Source organism: Barbus barbus, assembly GCF_936440315.1.
Source record: "Barbus barbus genome assembly, chromosome: 15".
Taxonomy (NCBI): domain Eukaryota; kingdom Metazoa; phylum Chordata; class Actinopteri; order Cypriniformes; family Cyprinidae; genus Barbus; species Barbus barbus.
The window spans coordinates 27,983,217-28,002,355 of NC_136743.1; the positions used below are offsets into that span (position 1 = coordinate 27,983,217).

At 38.1% G+C, this 19,139-nt stretch overlaps 1 protein-coding gene and 1 pseudogene across 2 annotated transcripts; one reads left to right on the forward strand and one right to left on the reverse strand.

The window, feature by feature from the left end:
- Window positions 1-541: 541 nt before the first annotated feature.
- LOC306881604 (protein shisa-like-2A) lies at window positions 542-2,774 on the forward strand (annotated as a pseudogene). The gene is made up of 3 exons: window positions 542-723; window positions 2,163-2,299; window positions 2,616-2,774. The product of its transcript is annotated as a protein shisa-like-2A (transcript).
- A 5,968-nt stretch (window positions 2,775-8,742) lies between these two features.
- LOC306880882 (transmembrane protein 125-like) lies at window positions 8,743-9,402 on the reverse strand (the record flags this gene model as incomplete). The annotated part of the gene is made up of 1 exon (XM_079434682.1): window positions 8,743-9,402. The coding sequence occupies exon 1, from the start codon at window positions 9,394-9,396 to the stop codon at window positions 8,743-8,745; it is 654 nt and encodes a 217-aa protein (XP_079290808.1). The 5' UTR covers window positions 9,397-9,402.
- Window positions 9,403-19,139: the final 9,737 nt, after the last annotated feature.

The window sequence follows — 19,139 nt, forward strand, 5'->3', positions numbered from 1 at the left end:
ATTATTGCTCTCGTCTCTGGATTATCTCTCTGCCTTGCCCCTTTGGATACTGTTCGCCGATCGTCGACCCACGCTTGCTCCACGGATTGCTTTGTCTTGCCTCCACCATACCTGTTTGCCACTGTCTGACCCTGCCTGTTTCTGACCATGTTTTATAATAAAGCCTTGCATATGGATCCGCATGTCTCACGTCTCGTCAGCCCCGAAACATAGCCTAGCTATCAATTCCCACTAAAGCATTTCCCATATTTGTAATTGTCACACTTTTCTCACCCTCTGCATCCCTGGCTTTTCTTCTTTTTCTTTTTTTCTTCTTCACACACTGTGGTTCAGCGTGTGTTATAATTGCAGGCTCTCTATCTTCTCTTACCTCGGATTACTAAGAAACTGCAGCATCTTCCTGCTTCAAATGTGAAGTTTTGTCTTTCATGCTTAACAACGTGGAAACAAAGTCCAGGAATTTCTACGAGGATTGTTAGTTTTGCTTTGTTTTAGAAGTAATAGCCTGCGTTGCATTTGTCAGTTGTATACCAGCATCATCATGAGCTCGATATGCACGAGTTACAGCAGCGGAGAAAGAGGTTTTGTGAAGGGCTTCTCCTGTCCCACAGCGGACAGTAACGCTCGAGCTGTTTTCTGCTGTGGATTCAATGACATGAAGTACTGCTGTGATGATCCCAACAGCTTTTTCCCTTATGAATATGGATATATGTGGTGGCTCAGGTAAAATTCAACATTTCGATATTTTTTTTTTTTCTGACGCAAGTAGTTAAAATAGTCCATTCATAAATTTGGGTGGCTATATAAGACAGTACAGCAGTTAATGATTTTACACTGCTTAATCAGCTTCCTCGATTCATTAATTGATCCAGAGTTTATTCCAATAGGCATCACTTTTAGATTGAAAAATATGACATGTGGTTACATTTCTCACGTTTAGGCTGGTGTATGCAGAGAAAATCTCAGAATCAATTTAATAATACAAATACAAAACAGTATTCAAAGATTTCTTATGATGCTGCTTCAATTACATAATATCTTACAATGCATTTTATTATTATACATGTAATACATCATATTATTGCTGCATTTACAGTAGAACAAATCATGATTTTTTTTGTTCAGGGGATTCGAACCTGCAACCTTCAGGTGACAAGCTCAGGGTTTTTATAATCTGACTGAAATTTTGTTATGACCAAATTTGTTGGAGAATTATTAGGCCTATTAAAATCACATCTAGAAGTTCAGCAGTAGCATGTCTCTTTTGAGGTCCGTTGTCCAAAACAGTGGATTTACTAATATACCAAATACAGAATTACCAAATTTTGCCATAAGTTAAATATATTAAGGTTCTGCAATATATAAATATATTGTTGAAACTTAATTTCCTGTAGAGCTGCTTTGCAACGATTTGTATCTTAAAAAGCGCTATACAAATAAACTTGAACTTGATTTAGTTACAAATGTGAGAAATGTAACCACATGTCATATTTTTCAATCTAATATTAATATATTAGAAAAGTGATGCCTATTGGAATAAACTCTGGATCAATTAATTAATCGACTCAACAATATTTAGGCTTAAATCGAAGATTTTTAATTTTTTAATTTTATATTTTTGCATGTTTTTGGACTACACAACAAACTTGCTGGGTTACACTTTATTTTTAAGGTGTCATTGTTACAGTGTAATTAGTGATTATTGAGTAATATTAATTAACTACATGTACTTACTATATGGTTAGGGGTTGGCTTAGAGTTACTTGCATGTAATTATGAATAATTAATTAATTGTAAGTGTAGGACACCTTAAAATAACCACCTACTGCTTGCTATTACCACTTGCTGTAATGCATATTTTTCAGTCATACATGAATGAAAATGTAAGAAAGGTCAAATTTATGCAATCATGGAAAACAATTTGATTATAAAATTGTGCAGTAAATTTTAAAACACGACACAGCCCAGTAGGGAGAAGAGCCGCTAAAAGGTTATAAAGGACCATTTCCATTGTAACACAGTGTCCAGTTTCAAAGCAGTTTTCACAGGTGAATAATAATTCATGTGTATTACTTAAATATGTGATAGAGAAAGCAATAAATGTAGAGTGTGCCAAGCGTCCTGCTATGCTCTCATCAGTGGTTTGTCGATTGTCTCTTCAGTTTTGGAGCTCTGGTTGGTCTCTCCATAGCAGCTGTGGTCCTGTTGGTCTTCGTCATCACTGTGTGTGTTCTCTGCTACCTCATCATCGTCACCAAACCCAGTCGCAGGGATAACGGCCTCAACCTTAGTTTACCAGGTCAGAACATCCAAATCCACAGAAGCACTGAGTAATGATGAATGAAACAGGAACAATGGCATTAATGTGACACACAGTGCCATAATGGATCTATGAATGGCAAAATCACTGAAAAGGATGTAGTGACACATGCAGGACGTTAGATTATACAGGATCTTCCTCCATCTCAATGTACTGCCGAATCAGTACAGGTGATTGCAGTCATGACATTCTATGATAAACTTGATCAAAGCAGAAACAAATGAGTTAGATGAACGTAATTGTACTAAGTTAACAGGGCATCATCTTTTAGTGTGGTCTTTACTATTCTTTGTAGGATTTGACCCATCATCTGAGTCCAACCTTTCTACTGGACCTCAAACATTTCCTCAGCTGCAAACTGGAGTGTGAAAACCGTCCCGCTGACCCTGAGCGGCTCTTTCAGCGCTGCTTTGCAGCAGCTGTTACCGGAGTCAATGTGGACGGACCCACATAAAGAGACCTTCACATTCTGTTCGCAGCTATTGCTTAGGAAATAGTGCAGAGGTTTATGGTTTCGATTGAGTTTTCAGTGGTGAAATGGTTTTCTGCTGTATATGTGCTTTTATTCATTAGTCACTGTGTATTTTCCTCAAGCTGTGTTATATCAAGATCAAACAAAGTTTGATTCCTCAGGATATAGTTATGATTATCTGTCATAATTGAACTGTTTCAGCTTTTGTTATTGTGCAACTCAGTGTAAAAAGTGGGTATGAATCCTTATTTGCAGTACTGTTGTGTGCAGTTCTATGCAACAGTATTTCTGAATTAGCAAAGCTGCAGAAATGCCAGACAATCAGCATGAATGTTAAGATAATATATCAAATATATATATATATATATATATATATATAAATATTTTTTGACTTCACCTGTTGGAGTAAGAATGCAGTATACCTTGCACTATATATATATATATATATATATATATATATATATATATATATATATATATAGGCCTATATCATATAACCAGGAAAATGTACTTTGCTTTTCTGGCATTTATTTATTTGACATCTTATTTTTTATTTCTTTTATGTCACCATCTCAATTAAACAAAAATTAATTTGTGTACATTGTATTTAAACATGAAATGAATTCAATTTAACTCAATATTTTGCATGCTGATACACAAAGTGAAGAATCCTGATAGAAGAATAGGTCACACTTTAGTTTGGGGACCAATTCTCACTATTAGCTAACTATGCATTTTGACTAAATAAACTTCTAATTTGCTGCTTATTAGTAAAGTAGTTGTTAAGTTAAGTTTAGGTGTGGGGGAGGATTAAGGGATCTAAAATATGGTCATGCAGAATAAGGCATTAATATGTGCTTTATAAATACTAATAAACAGCCAATATCATTCAGTAAGAAGGATTAAAGCTGTTTACATTTAAAAGATTTTGTAAATTCGGCCTTAATTTAAAATATTAATTGTGTTCATATATCTGGGAATTTTTTAGCTTCTTATTTGTCATTGACCTAGCTGTGCCTTTGCCTAGTTCAGCTGTAAAATTGACAGGTCATTTTAACATTTTGACTCCTGGCAGGTGCTTATGAGCCAACAGCAAAATCTGACAGTTTGGCACTTTTCTGCCTTTTCCTTAATATTTAAAGGTACCCATTAGCACCAGTATGGATTATTTCCTTTTAATCCACAGGAGAACAGGTATTCCAACACACAGCATGGACAAACAATAACGACCCAGTACTTAAAGGGGACCTATTATGTTCCTTTTTACAAGATGTAAAATAAGTCTCTGATATCCCCAGAGTGTGTATGTGAAGTTTTAGCATACCCAGCAGATCATTTTTTATAGCTTGTTAAAATTGCCACTTTTATGGTATGAGCCAAAACGCTCTGATTTTGAGTATTTTGCTTTAATGCAAATGAGCTGAGGGCGTAGCTTCAAGAGCTCCTGCATTAGCAGTGCCTTTGCAAAAGCGTTGGTATTGATCCCTACACGTGTTGGGGACTTTACCGATTTCCTTAGACAATGAAACTTGACCACAGCGTTCTCAGCGGCTCAGATGGAGGGAGTCTATGGAGTCTATTCACAAAGGAAGGGAAGATGTTGCACAGGGTGAGATCATAAACTGTATTTAAATGTCTAGTGCGGATCAGCTGATAGCTGCGAATACACAAGGAAATGAGTTAACAATAAAAATTACCTATTAACCCAGATGAAGAGTTACACCTCTTTCAACCTTTGCTCAAGATGCTTGCATTGTGATGCACTCCACACTGTAAACATGATAATCGAAAATTATAAAAAACACTGAAATACTGGATTGTACCAAGCAACAGGTATGTATAAAAACATTACTGTTTATTTTGCTGTTATTTCAGTGGATTTTGACTACATGATAATGCATTTCTATTTTCAACTGATCATATGAGAGTCATATGACTGTTGCATTGCTTTACATTGCTCACCACATCCTTGTATTTAAAGTGAAATTGAAAAAGTGAAAGTCTATTATTATTAGTATTTAAGCCTTAATACTACAGATATGTTAAGATGACATAACATTATTATCGAGTAAGGTTTTGTATATTCTGTGTCTGAAAAGAACTGTTATTACTGTACTTCCACCATGCTGTTGCTTAACTGACTTATTTAAACAAAATGTATTGCTATGACTTTCATCATGTTAGTCCATACTGCTTTTTAAGAAATATGACAGGAATGTGATATGATTTACAGATGGAAACAACAAAAAATATTCTCTCCTCTAGACATACACCACAGAGTTAATATGGTTCTGATCACATATTTGGTTATGGCAACGTCTGCGCATGAATGTCTGACTCAATCAACTGTTTCATCAGAACTTTCAATGGAAAGTACTTCAGATGGACAAAACGGTTAGTGCATCAATTTAATGTCCATTAGCATATATGAAATATGCTTTGATAATTAAGTGAAAGCTGATGTGAACATCACTTTATTCATATCAAACATAAATCATGCATTATTTTATTTAAATTCACTTATTATTTTTACATATTTGCATGTGTCACAAATATGGATCCTGCCCATAGAGATTTTTTTTTTATACTTGTATACTGTATTTGTATTGAAAGTTGTATTGAATCTGGAACATTATTTTAATATACTGAAACTTAACCTGAAACAAGCTCTAAAACATTTATCATTTCTCTATTCCAGTATATATTTTGCTATAGGCTACTGCTTATTTGTAATTTCATCAAAAACAATAAGCATTATTAATTTATTAAACACTTTTGCCATCCTCAGATTCACCGGGAATCACTGAAGTCCACTCCGCCTGGCCCATTGTGCTCGGTGCTTTGACAGCGGTGCTTTCCATCGGCCTCCTGATAGCACTGGCTGTGAGGTACCGCTTCTTTCGATGGTGCCTGACCACAACCAGTCATGCTTTATTACTGGAGGGAGAAACAGCCAGTCAGTTCAGCCAAGCTGGAGATCTGGAGGGAGATATCCCAGTGCGTGGCATAAGGGGCAGAATGATCCGGAGTGGAGAAAGTTCAGATGATGATGATGATGGCTACATCGAGGACAACTACATCCAGGGAAACGAGAGAGAGAAAGCTGAGGAAGATGAAATCCAGCAGGAAGATACTGAAGACAGTGATGATGAACTTATCATTCCAGACGCTATATACTGAGCTGATTTTCCCCATGAATATAAAGTCTGGAATCACTATGACATTTTGGACATTTGTATTTCTAATAGATGATGTTCTTCAGAACGTTTGTTCATCAAAGATTGAAGGAATATTCTGGTTTTAGAAAAATTTGAGTTCAATCTTCAGCATTTGTGGCATAATGTTTGTTACCACAAACATTTATAAAATATTATTAAAAAATAAAATCTGGGTTACAGAGGTACTTACTAAGGAAGTGAATGGGGCCAATTTATTAGCATTAAAATGCTCAACGCTTCAACTGTATAGCCACAAATTAATATGGATCAAGTTAGCATCATTAACTGTGGAACAAAAATCACCAACCTTTCTGCTTATGCCCAGCTGATGGTTAAAAATAAAATAAATATGGTTTAAACAGCTTTACAGCTCAAATAATACACAGGTTTTAACAAAAGAATAAAAACAATTATTTTAGTACAATGATAAACTTATCATTTCTTCTTTTAAATCTCAGTTAAATCTCGAATTAACCTCAATTTTTCCAAATAAATTATTATCATTGTTATTTTTGCTAATAAATATTATGCCACAAATGCCGTTGATTGAGCTTAACTTGGATATGAACCCGGAATATTCATTGAAGATATTCAAGGGATGAATACAATGGTTTTTTGCATATGTTTGTTGTCTTATGATCATAGTTCACACAACACCTCAAAATTATGAAAATTAATCTATCCATAATAATTGTTTACTGTTCTTCCCTGTACCTCTTATTTGCCAGTGTGGCTGTTTCTTTCAATATTTTTCTAAATGTCTAAAAGCCTGTCTTAAAAAAAGTATCTTGCAACTGAAGTGTGTTCAGTACTCCAACAAATAAAAAAATTACCACATTTTATAATTGAACAAACATGCTTATGTACATATATTTCACTGCCTAGCATAAAATTAGCACAACTTTTAACTTTTTTTTTTTTTTTTAGTTTAGTTTAGTTTAGTTTAGGTGAATTAATACATTTATGAAGAGCTCATGATAGTTTAATACATTAGACACAGTGGCGTGCACAGGCCTCCGGAGAGGCAGGGGCGAAATGGCATTACAAGGGCACAATCGCGGACCCAGGGGGGCGATGGGTGGGTGTGGATGGATTGGGCTGAGTGATGGGTTTGGTCCCCCTCGGCTATAGGGGTGGGCGATCTGGCAAAAATATCATATCACGATTTTGTTTTTTTGATTCTTTATCATGTTTGTTTTTCTATTTTGCAAGTTGTTTGAGCAGTACAGCCAAACTAATTTCCCTATTATAAAGACAGTCTTTTAAGGTAACAAAATATTTTTTAAAAAGATGGTCGATATTTAGGCCAAAGTGGGTGAAGATAAAAATCTTTGTCATTATTTTATCTTTATTAAAAAATTAGAACAAAGATACACATTACAAATACACACAATATACAAATAAAATAAACAGTGTTTTATTTTCAGGTAGGTTAAAATATGTGAATTTAGCAGGAGCATTCAAGAAATTGAATGATCAAATATAAAAATAAAACACTATATAGACTGATTCCTATTAAAGCAACTGTATTAAAGTTTTTCAGTCAAGAGTAGTGATTTTTCTCTTTGTGTTTGGTGTTTTATTAACAATAAAAGAATAATTCACCCAAGAATTAAAATAGTGTTATTTTTTATACCATCATTTACTCACTCAACAGTTGTTTTAAACCTCAATGAGTTTCATTCTTCTGCTAAACAAAATGCTCTTTTGAAGAATGTGGAAGACCAAACAGTCCACAGGGACTTCCATAGTCATTTTCTTCCTACTATCAAAGTCAATGTGGACCAGCAACTGTTTGATTACCCAGCAACTTTTAACCGGCAAGGCTTTAAAGCAGATGCAAATAATGCACTTTTGTGATTGTGAATAAGTGCAGTGTCCCGTGAGAGTAACGTCCACGATCAAAAATTGTCATATCGAACACCCCTACTCTCAGCAGAAACCACAAACTGGGGGCACTAGACCACAAGGGCACTTTACCATCGGACCTCAAAGGGGCAGGGGCTCGATTACACGCCACTGATTACACATATACCACTTACATTTCATGCAGCTGTATAAACTCTATCATAGATTTTTAAATTGTGCACACTTAATGTATTGGTCATTCAACAAATATCTGGAATGTGTATAGAAATAACTGTTGCCATTTAGTTTTTGGCACCATCTGTAGACAGCTGTGTAGAACAACAGACTTCGAGTCAACATCTGCACTTCAAGTTAAGACAGTCTGAATTTGGAATAGCATACTAGCATACTTAGTTACTTTTTGCCACAGAAACAGTGCAAGTTGTATGCCAGTGTGCTAGAAGATTCTGTTCATTCTTCAGATTGGAAATGCATGGTGAAGATGAATGCACTGCATTCTGGCATATGGTATTCAAAGAAGTGAACTTCGTCGTACGTGGCGCATTTTGGCAAATCCAGGTTTTCAATTCAAGATTCATTTCCATACAGATATGGAATATTCCTACTTGATCATTTTGACTTCCAACTATAAGTTCCATTGCCTGGTGCTCATAAGACGACACGTAAAATGAGTAATGACAATGCAAGCATTTGATTTGTAAGCAATTGATTGTCAATAAAGATGTCTTCTAGCCAAACTGGAAATTTAACAGGTGTAAATTGAACACCAATGAAGCTCATTTACTGTGTTTTACACACCAGTGTGCAAATAGGTCTTAATATCATGTAGGAACTAGAGCCAGATGGAATTCTGGATTCTTCTTTCACAACAAATTCGACTGACTTGAAGTTGAATCCCTCCATGGTCGGCTCCTTTGTCTTGTTACTGTATACACTCTCACCCTTCGTTGTCTTCGCCTTATCATGTTTCTCCTTCCCTGCACATAAACCATCACTCCATACACCATCACACCTAGCACCACAGCGCTGCCACTGGCCAGGAGGGTCACGCCAGAGAGCAGCATGTCCAGCTGAGTGAGACTGAGCAGCGTAGTCCCACACACCACCAGTGCCAAACCAGTGAAGAGCAACAGCACGGGATCCACCGTTCCTCCACTGCGCAGCTGGTCGATGCGTCTACGGCTGCGTATGCAACCCATGTCTTGCACCGCAGAGCTGAGCAGCTGCTTCATGAGGACCACCAGTGCCAGGAGACAGAGAGTGGAACCTACGCCCAAGCGCCACAGCACCGAGGGCCCCGCAGCAGAGGAGGCGGTCGAGAGGAGCCCCACGCCGGCTGAGCCCAGGCTCAGAACCATAGCCACTGAAAAGCAGTAGCACAGGAGGGACACATGAGGCTCGTTGAACCACCACAGCTCCACCTGCTCCTCCACGGCTTGGCGCTGGTGCCACAAAGGGTCTGCTTGCAGACGAAGGGGAGCTCCGGGACTCATCACATTCAGGGGGAGAAGCTCCATCTCCAGGGTCTCTCAGATGCTGCAGGTGTGTGTGTTGTCTCAAAAACTGTGGTAAATCAACACATTTTTAAAATTAATAACACTTTATAATAAGGTTCAATGCATTAACATTAGTTATGGTAACATCTAAACTAACTGGTTCTCTTCAAATAATAATAAAAAAAAATTAGCATCACTATATCAACTGAAATTAAAAACAAAACTAATTATTATGGGTTAAATCATGTAAAAATTGCACTTCAAGGAAACAGTTGCTGATTAGGTTATAAAACTCGAATTCTGGAAATGTTGGGCCGGTTTTTGAAATTTGAATAAAATGAAAACTAAAAGAATTTCAAACCACATGAGGCAATATTTTATTCACAATAGAACATAGATAACATAAATGTTTAAACTGAGAAATTTTACAATTTTATGCACAAAATGAGCTCATTTCAAATTTGATGCCTGCTACAGGTCTCAAGGGACGGGGGCATGTTTACCATAGTGTAGCATCTCCTCTTCTTTTCAAAACAGTTTGAAGACGTCTGGGCATCGAAGTTATGAGTTTCTGGAGCTTTGGTTTTGGAATTTTGGTCCCGTTCTTGCCTGATATAGCCATGCTGTTGTAATAGCTGCAATATGTGGTTTTGCATTGTCCTGTTGAAATACACAAGGGCTTCCCTGAAATAGATGTCATTTGGAGGGGAGCATATGTTGCTCTAAAATCTTTATATACCTTTCAGCATTCATAGTGCCTTCTAAAACATGCAAGCTGCCCATAAAGTATGCACTTATGCACCCCCATAACATCAGAGATGCTGGCTTTTCAATTGAACGCTGATAACACAAGCTGGAAGGTCTCACTCCTCTTTAGCCTGGAGGACATGGCGTCCGTGATTTCCAACAAGAATATCAAATTTGGACTCGTCTGACACTAGAACACTTTTCCTCTTTGAAACAGTCCATTTTAAATGATCCTTGGCCCACAGGACACGACGGCGCTTCAGGACCATGTTCACATATGGTTTCCTTTTTGCATGATAGAGCTTTAGTTGGCATCTGCAGATGGCACGGCAGATTGTGTTTACCGACAGTGGTTTCTGGAAGTATTCCTGGGCCCATTTAGTAATGTCAATGACAGAATCATGACGATGAGTGATGCAGTGTTGTCTGAGGGCCCGAAGACCACAGGCATCCAACAAAGGTCTTCGGCTTTGTCCCTTACGCACAGAGATTTCTCCAGTTTCTCTAAATCTTTTGATGATGTTATGCACTGTAGATGATGAGATTTACAAAGCCTTTGCAATTTGACGTTGAGAAATGTTGTTTTTAAAGTATTCCACAATACGCACTTTTTCACAGATCGGAGAGCCTCTGCCCATCTTTACTTCTGAGAGACTCTGCCTCTCTAAGACAACCCTTTTATAGTTAATCTTGTTACAGACCTGATGTCAATTAACTTAATTAGTTGCTAGATGTTCTCCCAGCTGAAACCTTTCAAAATGTATTGCTTTTTCAACCCTTTGTTGCCCCCGTGCCAACTTTTTTGAGACCTGTAGCAGGCATCAAATTTGAAATGAGCTCATTAAGTGGATAAAAGTGTAAAATTTCTCTGTTTAAACATTTGTTATGTTCTCTATGTTCTATTGTGAATAAAATATTGGCTCATGTGATTTGAAAGTCTTTTAGTATTCATTTTATTCAAATTCCAAAAAAATCCCAAAATTTCCGGAATTTGGGTTGTACTTTTTACAGTGCCAGCATGATGAACTAACAATGAACAACGTTTACAACATTAATCTAGAACAATGCTAATTTATAAGTATTTATTCTTGTTTTTTTCTAATGTTAATTTATGCAAGTTTAGATGTTAAAAACACATATGTAGAAATTAACATTAAAAATGCTGTTTTTTTTTTTTTTTTTTTTTTTTTTTTTTTTTTTTTAGTATTGTTTATTGTTCTTTCATGTTAGCTACTGCATATTCCATTCATGTCAAAGGCAAATGGTGCATGCATTCTTCAAGAAGTTCACAAATTGCATGCTGCCATCTTTGCTTTACAGGCTTCTCATTTATTTGAACCAATCAACTTAGCCATAGATGCCATGTGACTGATCACTGTATATTTGAACTCTTCACAGCAGACAAAACAAAACAAAACCAGTAAAAAGAAACAAAAAAAACATCACAAATAAAACAGAACCATAATACTTGGTTCTTTTGAATGGCTGTCACGAAAACATGGGCCATGTTTGCAAAGGAATACTCTGGAATTGAATAATCTGAATAATCTGTATATTACCTTAAACCTTAAAAATAGTAGGCCTAATTAAATCAGTATGCATATATTTACGTTTAATATTTTAAAAAATAGTATGCTACATTGTTGTCAAATGACTTTTGACTTTTTTATGTTACATGTTTAATTTAGAGAGTGGCATCCAGTTATCATTTTGGAAATAAAAAATGGTTATTTTGAATATTAAGTCTTTGAATTTTAAATTTTGTGTAAAAATGTCTGAAGAAGAAACATACTGGCAAAAAAGTTTTTAAAATTAATTTTTTAAATTAAAATATAAGAAATACGAACAAATATGTATTCAAATTGTAAATATGTAATTTTCACTACACATTATCAACCTGTCAGTAATAAAACTGACTTTCCCAAATTTTAAGTATTTAAAACTTGCTGTATTTTAAGACAGATATCACTGAAATTAATAATTTGCAGTTAACTTAACTTCATTAACAGAGTCAGATGATTCAGTAACCACTTTATTAAAATAATCATAGCAATACTAAATTATAACTTAGGTGCTGTTCCTGCACAATCTTCACAAAATCACAAGCTTAGGAAGCGACAGTCTATCTGTAACATCTCAACCTCTTATTATTTTTTTTTTACTTTAGCAAAAGAGTTATGCATCAAAGCTAGGGTGACCATACGTGCCAATTTTCGCGGAACGCATCCTGGTTAGGATTTCTATATTGCCTGAAATATCTAGGATCTGGCTTTGTTTGCGTGTGCAGAACAATCGGTGTATGACATCGGTTCCTTATGTTTTTTAAATGCTCTCGAGGTACTTTGAATCAAAGCAATATAGAAATCCTGGCCAAGATGCGTCTGGGAAAAATGACCCGTATGGTCACCCTAATCAAAGCTACATTAATGCTTTAGTGTGTGCAACCCAACCCGTATTAAACAATATCACCTATGCCTCAATTACTTAAAATTTGCTTATTCTATTAAAACAGTTTTAAGCATAATAGCAAATACAATAGAAGCTGCATAGTCATCATCACATTTGCATAAAGTAGTTATAACTAATGATATATAAAGTAGTTGCAACCAATGAAGTTTCCTCACCTTTCGTCAGTGCATGTTTCTGATCCTTGATTCAGACTCAAACTTTGAAATCATAAAATTTCCACAAATGTCATCATGTGTCCTGAACAGCAGTCATTCGTTCCTGTGGGAAAGATTGTCCTGATTTAAAAAGCTACATTTTAGTAAGTTTAATTTGAATAAACACCTAGAAACATCCTACCATCCTCAAACTCCTCTATTTTGGCAGTAGCACAGGACTGTTGACTGTCACGTATCTCATTCTTTCTGTCTTTTTGTTTACCTGTCTCTCTCATGCTGTGGTGTGTCATGGTGCAAGCCGACTGGACACTGGTGCCAAGCACTCGGGACGATGACATACTCCTGCATTGTCTTCTCCTGCCACATTCCACCAGGATAATAAAAGGTTTCTCATTGTCTTCTTTGTGACACTAAACAGCATGTCCGCAAATGGAGAATACACACAAATGCTCAGTCTCACACATGTGCACGCCTAGCAGGCAGAATGACTGACACAGAGAAGCAAGGACATCTTTCAAGGCATTGTGGGAAAAACAATAGGCCAACTGGAGGGACTTACAGAGGGACATCCCACCAAGTGAATCTCTGATGTCACGCCTGCAGCATAATGGATGTTTTGTGTCTGTAAGGATGGTGTCATTCACATGACATAAGTTTACTTCGCTTCTGCAACAATAGAGCTCCTCTTCTCAGTCTTTATATGTGCTGATTGTCCATCAGAGCATGTGGCATGTTATTCTTCATAAACCTCCTTCATACAGGATAATATATGAACTGATACAGATTAACAAATGCTAACTCATGTCAGAAGTTGACAGTCATAGTCAATCTAAAAATATCATGCACATTGTAGGAAATGAACTCCTGAATGAATGTATAATTGTTTTTGTTTTTTTGCACTATAGTTATTCTGCAGAAACTGGCTTATGACGTTTGTCACCACAATTCAGTTTTGCTAATGTTGAGATGTTATACTTCTTGAAGAAAGTGTAGGGTTTGGTCAGGTTTTCAAAATGTTCAGATTTGTGATGCTCGGAAATCACTTTTTTCTTAATTTGAGTAATAGCAAATGCAATTTTATTAAATACTATCTAGCAATGAATTTATGTGGTCCAATTTTATTGGATTATTATTACAATTACATATTACTGATATAACTGTAATAACCCAATAAAATTGGACTACAAAAAATATTTTATGTCATTTATTTATTTATGTATGTATATATGTATGCAGTGGCATGCACAGTGGTGTGTAAAGGCGCTCCTTTAATCGCTGATGCTAAAGTGCCCTTTAGGTTCAATCCAGGTGCCCCTGGACCCTGATTATGCCCTCGTAATGCCATTTGCCCCCTGCCCCTCTGGAGGTCTGTGCACACCACTGCATTTACTGTATGTATGTTTATATGAGAAGACTGCAATGGACTGTTAGGTCAGCAGAAAGGATCATTGGTGTCCACCTGCCCAGCCTTCAAGACTTGTACTACTCCAGAGTGAAGAAATGGGCAGGTAACATCATCACAGACCCTTCTCACCCTGGACACGACCTGTTTGCGCTTCTCCCCTCAGGCAGACGCTACAGATCTCTGTGCACAAGGACATCTAGGCATAAAAACATTTTTCCATCATGCCATCTCCAGCCTAAACAACTAACACAGGAATTATTACCTGTGTCCTGTAATTCATGCCTAATAATAGTAATTAATTCCCCATCTCTAATTACTGACTCTCTCCCTAGTACTTTGTAAATATATATGCATATTTTTCTAAACAGCTGTATATAGAGTAAATGAGGCACAAATCTGTACATAAATCTTCTGTTCCAGATTCTTACACATTATTATTATTATTATTGTTAAGTCTTACTTAAATGTTTCTGTTTTCATGTCAGATGTGTATGTATGTATGTATGTATGCATGTATGTACCAGAGCTTCAAAAATCACAAGAAATTCCTTGTGTGTTTGTACACACTTGGTGAATAAAGCTGATTCTGATTCTGATTCTAAATATGTCAGCATGTGGCAAAAAAGAGTGTATTATTTGTTATGTCTCGTACGTTACTTAACGTTACTTAACCAAAAAAAATTATTTGGCTCTACTAAAATGTGTGCCTACTCATTAAATAAATAAAATAGGTCTAAATAAGTGGTTCAGATGACCAAAGCACAAGGTTTACTTGCATAATTAACATTTAAATGGTTTGGTCTGAGACTGGGATTACATTAAATGTGTCGTGGAGTTGTTCTGTATGTTAAATATGAATATGTAAACAAGCATATGTAACCAAGCATATGTGCACAGTGCCTATAACTGCGCTTTGCATCAGCTTTCTGCTGATTGCTGAATGACATTGACTCACATGCTAAATGACCGACCTACACTCTCATTCATTTCATTCATGAACAAGATGTACCAATTTGTTCAATTCGTTCACGAACGTCATGTACGTTCAGTTCGTTCACGAATGAGATCTCTCTCTCTCGTTCAGACTCATAGCAGCGACTTGGTCAGTGATGGGCGTATTTGTTCAGTACAACCTGTATTCCGGAAATGTTGGGACATTTTTAAAATTTGAATAAAATGAAAACTAAAAGACTTTCAAATCACATTGTTACGAATCGGTCAGGCTCGCTTCCCAACCAATCACAGCGCACTCCCTCTCCTGAATACTGATCACCAGCACCTGTCTCTCATCATCACACTAATCAAGTCAGGTACTAAAGCACACACCTCAGCAGCAGTCTTTATCCGATCTCGTAAATACGAAGTGGACTCTACCCTCAATATCATTACCCTGAACTATCTAAGGTTACCTGTGGTACTTACCTGCTATCTCTCTCTCCAGCTGTGTCCTCCATCTCCAGCTCCAATCACCCACTGAGGTGTGTGCTCCCTCTTTTTCTGGTCTCCGTCTCCACGAATTCCTGTGAGGCAAAGAAGGTTTCGTTATTCCCTGAATTCATCCTCCAGAACTTCTCTGAGTAGGCTTACTCACCTGGAGTCTCTCGTCACTTTCCCAGAGCTCTCCTGTTCAATAAATACTCATCTGTTATTTACTTACCTCCGTGTTCTGTCAGTATATGTTACACACATGAGCCAATATTTTATTCACAATAGAACATTTTCACAAATGGTGTCCAGTGACACATGCATTTACAGTAACCCTCTGGCAGTCTGGTTTTAAGAGATACTACGGAGGCCCTAAAGGGACATGGTAGTGTAAAAATTCAGAGTGGGAGGAAAAAATATTTAAAACATTTTTTTGTGTGTTTTCTCGCAAAACTTTTGCGCTCCCTCAATAGAGAAATTTTACACTTTAATCCACTAAATGAGCTCATTTCAAATTTGATGCCTGCTACAGGTCTCAAAAAAGTTGGCACGGGGGCAACAAAGGGCTGAAAAAGCAAGACATTTTGAAAGGTTTCAGCTGGGAGAACATCAAGCAACTAATTAAGTTAATTGACATCAGGTCTGTAACATGATTAGCTATAAAAGGGATGTCTTAGAGAGGCATAGTCTCTCAGAAGTAAAGATCGGCAGAGGCTCTCCAATCTGTGAAAGAGTGCGTAAAAAGATTGTGGAATACTTTAAAAACAACATTCCTCAACATCAAATTGCAAAGTCTTTGCAAATCTCGTCATCTACAATGCATAACATCATCAAAAGATTCTGAGAAACTGGAGAAATCTCTGTGCGTAAGGGACAAGGGCGAAGACCTTTGTTGGATGTCCGTGGTCTTCGGGCCCTCAGACAACACTGCATCACTCATCGGCATGATTCTGTCATTGACATTACTAAATGGGCCCAGGAATACTTCCAGAAACCACTGTCGGTAAACACAATCCACCGTGCCATCTGAAGATGCCAACTAAAGCTCTATCATGCAAAAAGGAAACCATATGTGAACATGGTCCAGAAGCGCCGCCGTGTCCTGTGGGCCAAGGATCATTTAAAATGGACTGTTTCAAAGTGGAAAAGTGTTCTATGGTCAGACAAGTCTAAAGAGGAGGGAGACGCATGTTATCAGCGTTCAGTTCAAAAGCCAGCATCTCTGAGGGTATGGGGGTGCATAAGTGCATACGGTATGGGCAGCTTGCATGTTTTGGAAGGCACTATGAATGCTGAAAGGTATATAAAGTTTTTAGAGCAACATATGCTCCCCTCCAGACGACGTCTATTTCAGGGAAGGCCTTGTGTATTTCAACAGGACAATGCAAAACCACATACTGAACAGCATGGCTTCGAAGTAGAAGAGTCCGGGTGCTGAATTGGCATGCATGCAGTCCAGATCTTTCACCTACAGAGAACATTTGGCGCATCATTAAACCAAAAATACATCAAAGATGACCACGAACTCTTCAGCAGCTGGAAACCCTTATTAGGCAAGAAAGGGGCCAAATTCCAACACAAGAAACTCATAACCTTGATGCCCAGACGTTTTCAAACTGTTTTGAAAGGAAGAGGAGATGCTACACCATGGTAAACATTAGGGGTGTGCAATATATATCGTCTGCGATAATATCGCAATTGTTGTTTTAACGATGTGCAATTTGACATTATAGAGTATTTTGCAAAAACCAAACAAAACACCTATGGAGTGCACACATACATTAGCCTACGTGGTGATGAAGTGGGTTAAACAGTGCATGTGCACATTTAGAGTGTGTTCTTTCACTGCATGATTCAGTCTATTAAAATGCATCGAAAAATCACACAAAGAGTGCCGTTTTTTCTTCAAAAATAAGCATGATTACAAATGTGATATTGATTTTATACAACAGTTCAATAAACAATAAGTTAATATTAAGAGACTTACGTTTTAGACACCATATTGCCTGTTTTTGCTCAATTTCGCAAATTATTATTCCAAATTAATATAAAAATTATAATTTTAATATTAAAATTATTCCAAACAGCTACAGCCTTGTTTTGCATCTCTGAGCTAGGGATGGCCGGATCGATCCTAAAGTATCGATACTTTCGATACTGATGTTGTATCGAAAGGATCGATCCTCACATAAAAATATTGATTCTAAAGTGCATTTTTAACCACTAATTTTATTTATCAAGAAATTCGGTGCATGAAATAAGCTTCTGGGCTGATGCGCAGCGTGCGGGAACCCCCGTTGATGTCGGTGTGGGCGGCGCGGTTTGCTTGCGGTCCTCCCGAGGCAGCGGAGCTCGCCTCAGGTCTTACAGAGGTGGCGGAGCTCACTTTAGGCTTTCCCGAAGCGGCGGTGCCTGATCACAGATCTCCCGAAGCGGCAGGGTCCGCTCACAGCTCCCCCGAGGCAGCGGTATCCGCTCACAAAGCTCCCGAGACGGGGATGCCAGCTCACAGATCTCCCGAAGCGGCAGTGTCCGCTCACAGTTCCCCCGAGGCAGCGGTGTCCGCTCACAAAGCTCCCGAGACGGGGATGTCCGCTCACGAGCCTCCCGAGGTGGTGGATCCCACTCACAGATCTCCCGAAGCGGCAGTGTCTGCTCACAGTTCCCCTGAGGCAGTGGTATCCGCTCACAAAGCTCCCGAGGCGGGGATGCCCGCTCATGAGCTTCCTTGGATGAATCCACCTTATCTGCCCTGGCCTCCTGCTCTGCCGGCACCATCCTGGCACCCGTGTCTACCTCTGTCTCCAGGCCCTCTTCCGCTACAAGGGGCCTGGATGCCGTTCCTTAAAGGAGGGGTCCTGTCATGAGTCCGGGTCCTGCAGTTCTTCCTATCGCCTCTAGGGGTCCAGAGGTCGCCATCTGCCGTCCTCCCGGATTCCATCTCCCTAAACTCCACACAGCTGTCACAAACCACACACACCTGCCGCATCAGTCAACTATTACACTCATTACACCCGCAGCTGTTCCCCTTTGCCACAGACTATATAGTCTCCCCTCTCCCACCACTCTGCCTGGTTGCATTAATTGTATTTGTCGTTGATGTATCCCGTGTCTATACTGTTTTGCTTTTTGCCTTGTTGGCCTTTTGTTTCATATTAAAAGTAATTCTTACCTGTATTTGGACCCAGACTTTTTCTTTTCCACGGCGCCTGCACCGTCCCGTGACACCCTCTGGCAGTCTGGTTTTAAGAGATACTACGGAAGCCCTGAAGGGACATGGTGGTGTAAAAATTCGGGGTGGGAGGAATATTTTTTGTGTTCTCTCGTAAAACTTTTGCGCTCCTTCAAATTATTTTGTGTTCCCTCGCAAAGATATTTACGTTCCCTTGCAAAACTTGTGCATTCTCTCACAAAGATATTGGTGTTGCCTCGCAAAACTTTTGCGTTCTCAAACCAGTTGAGTTCAGACAAACTCTTCTATGAAGGTAAATCTGGTGCAAAACAACTGAGCGTCCGTGACAGGGGCGGTTTTATGTTCAAGTTTGTGGATCTTATCGTCTGCA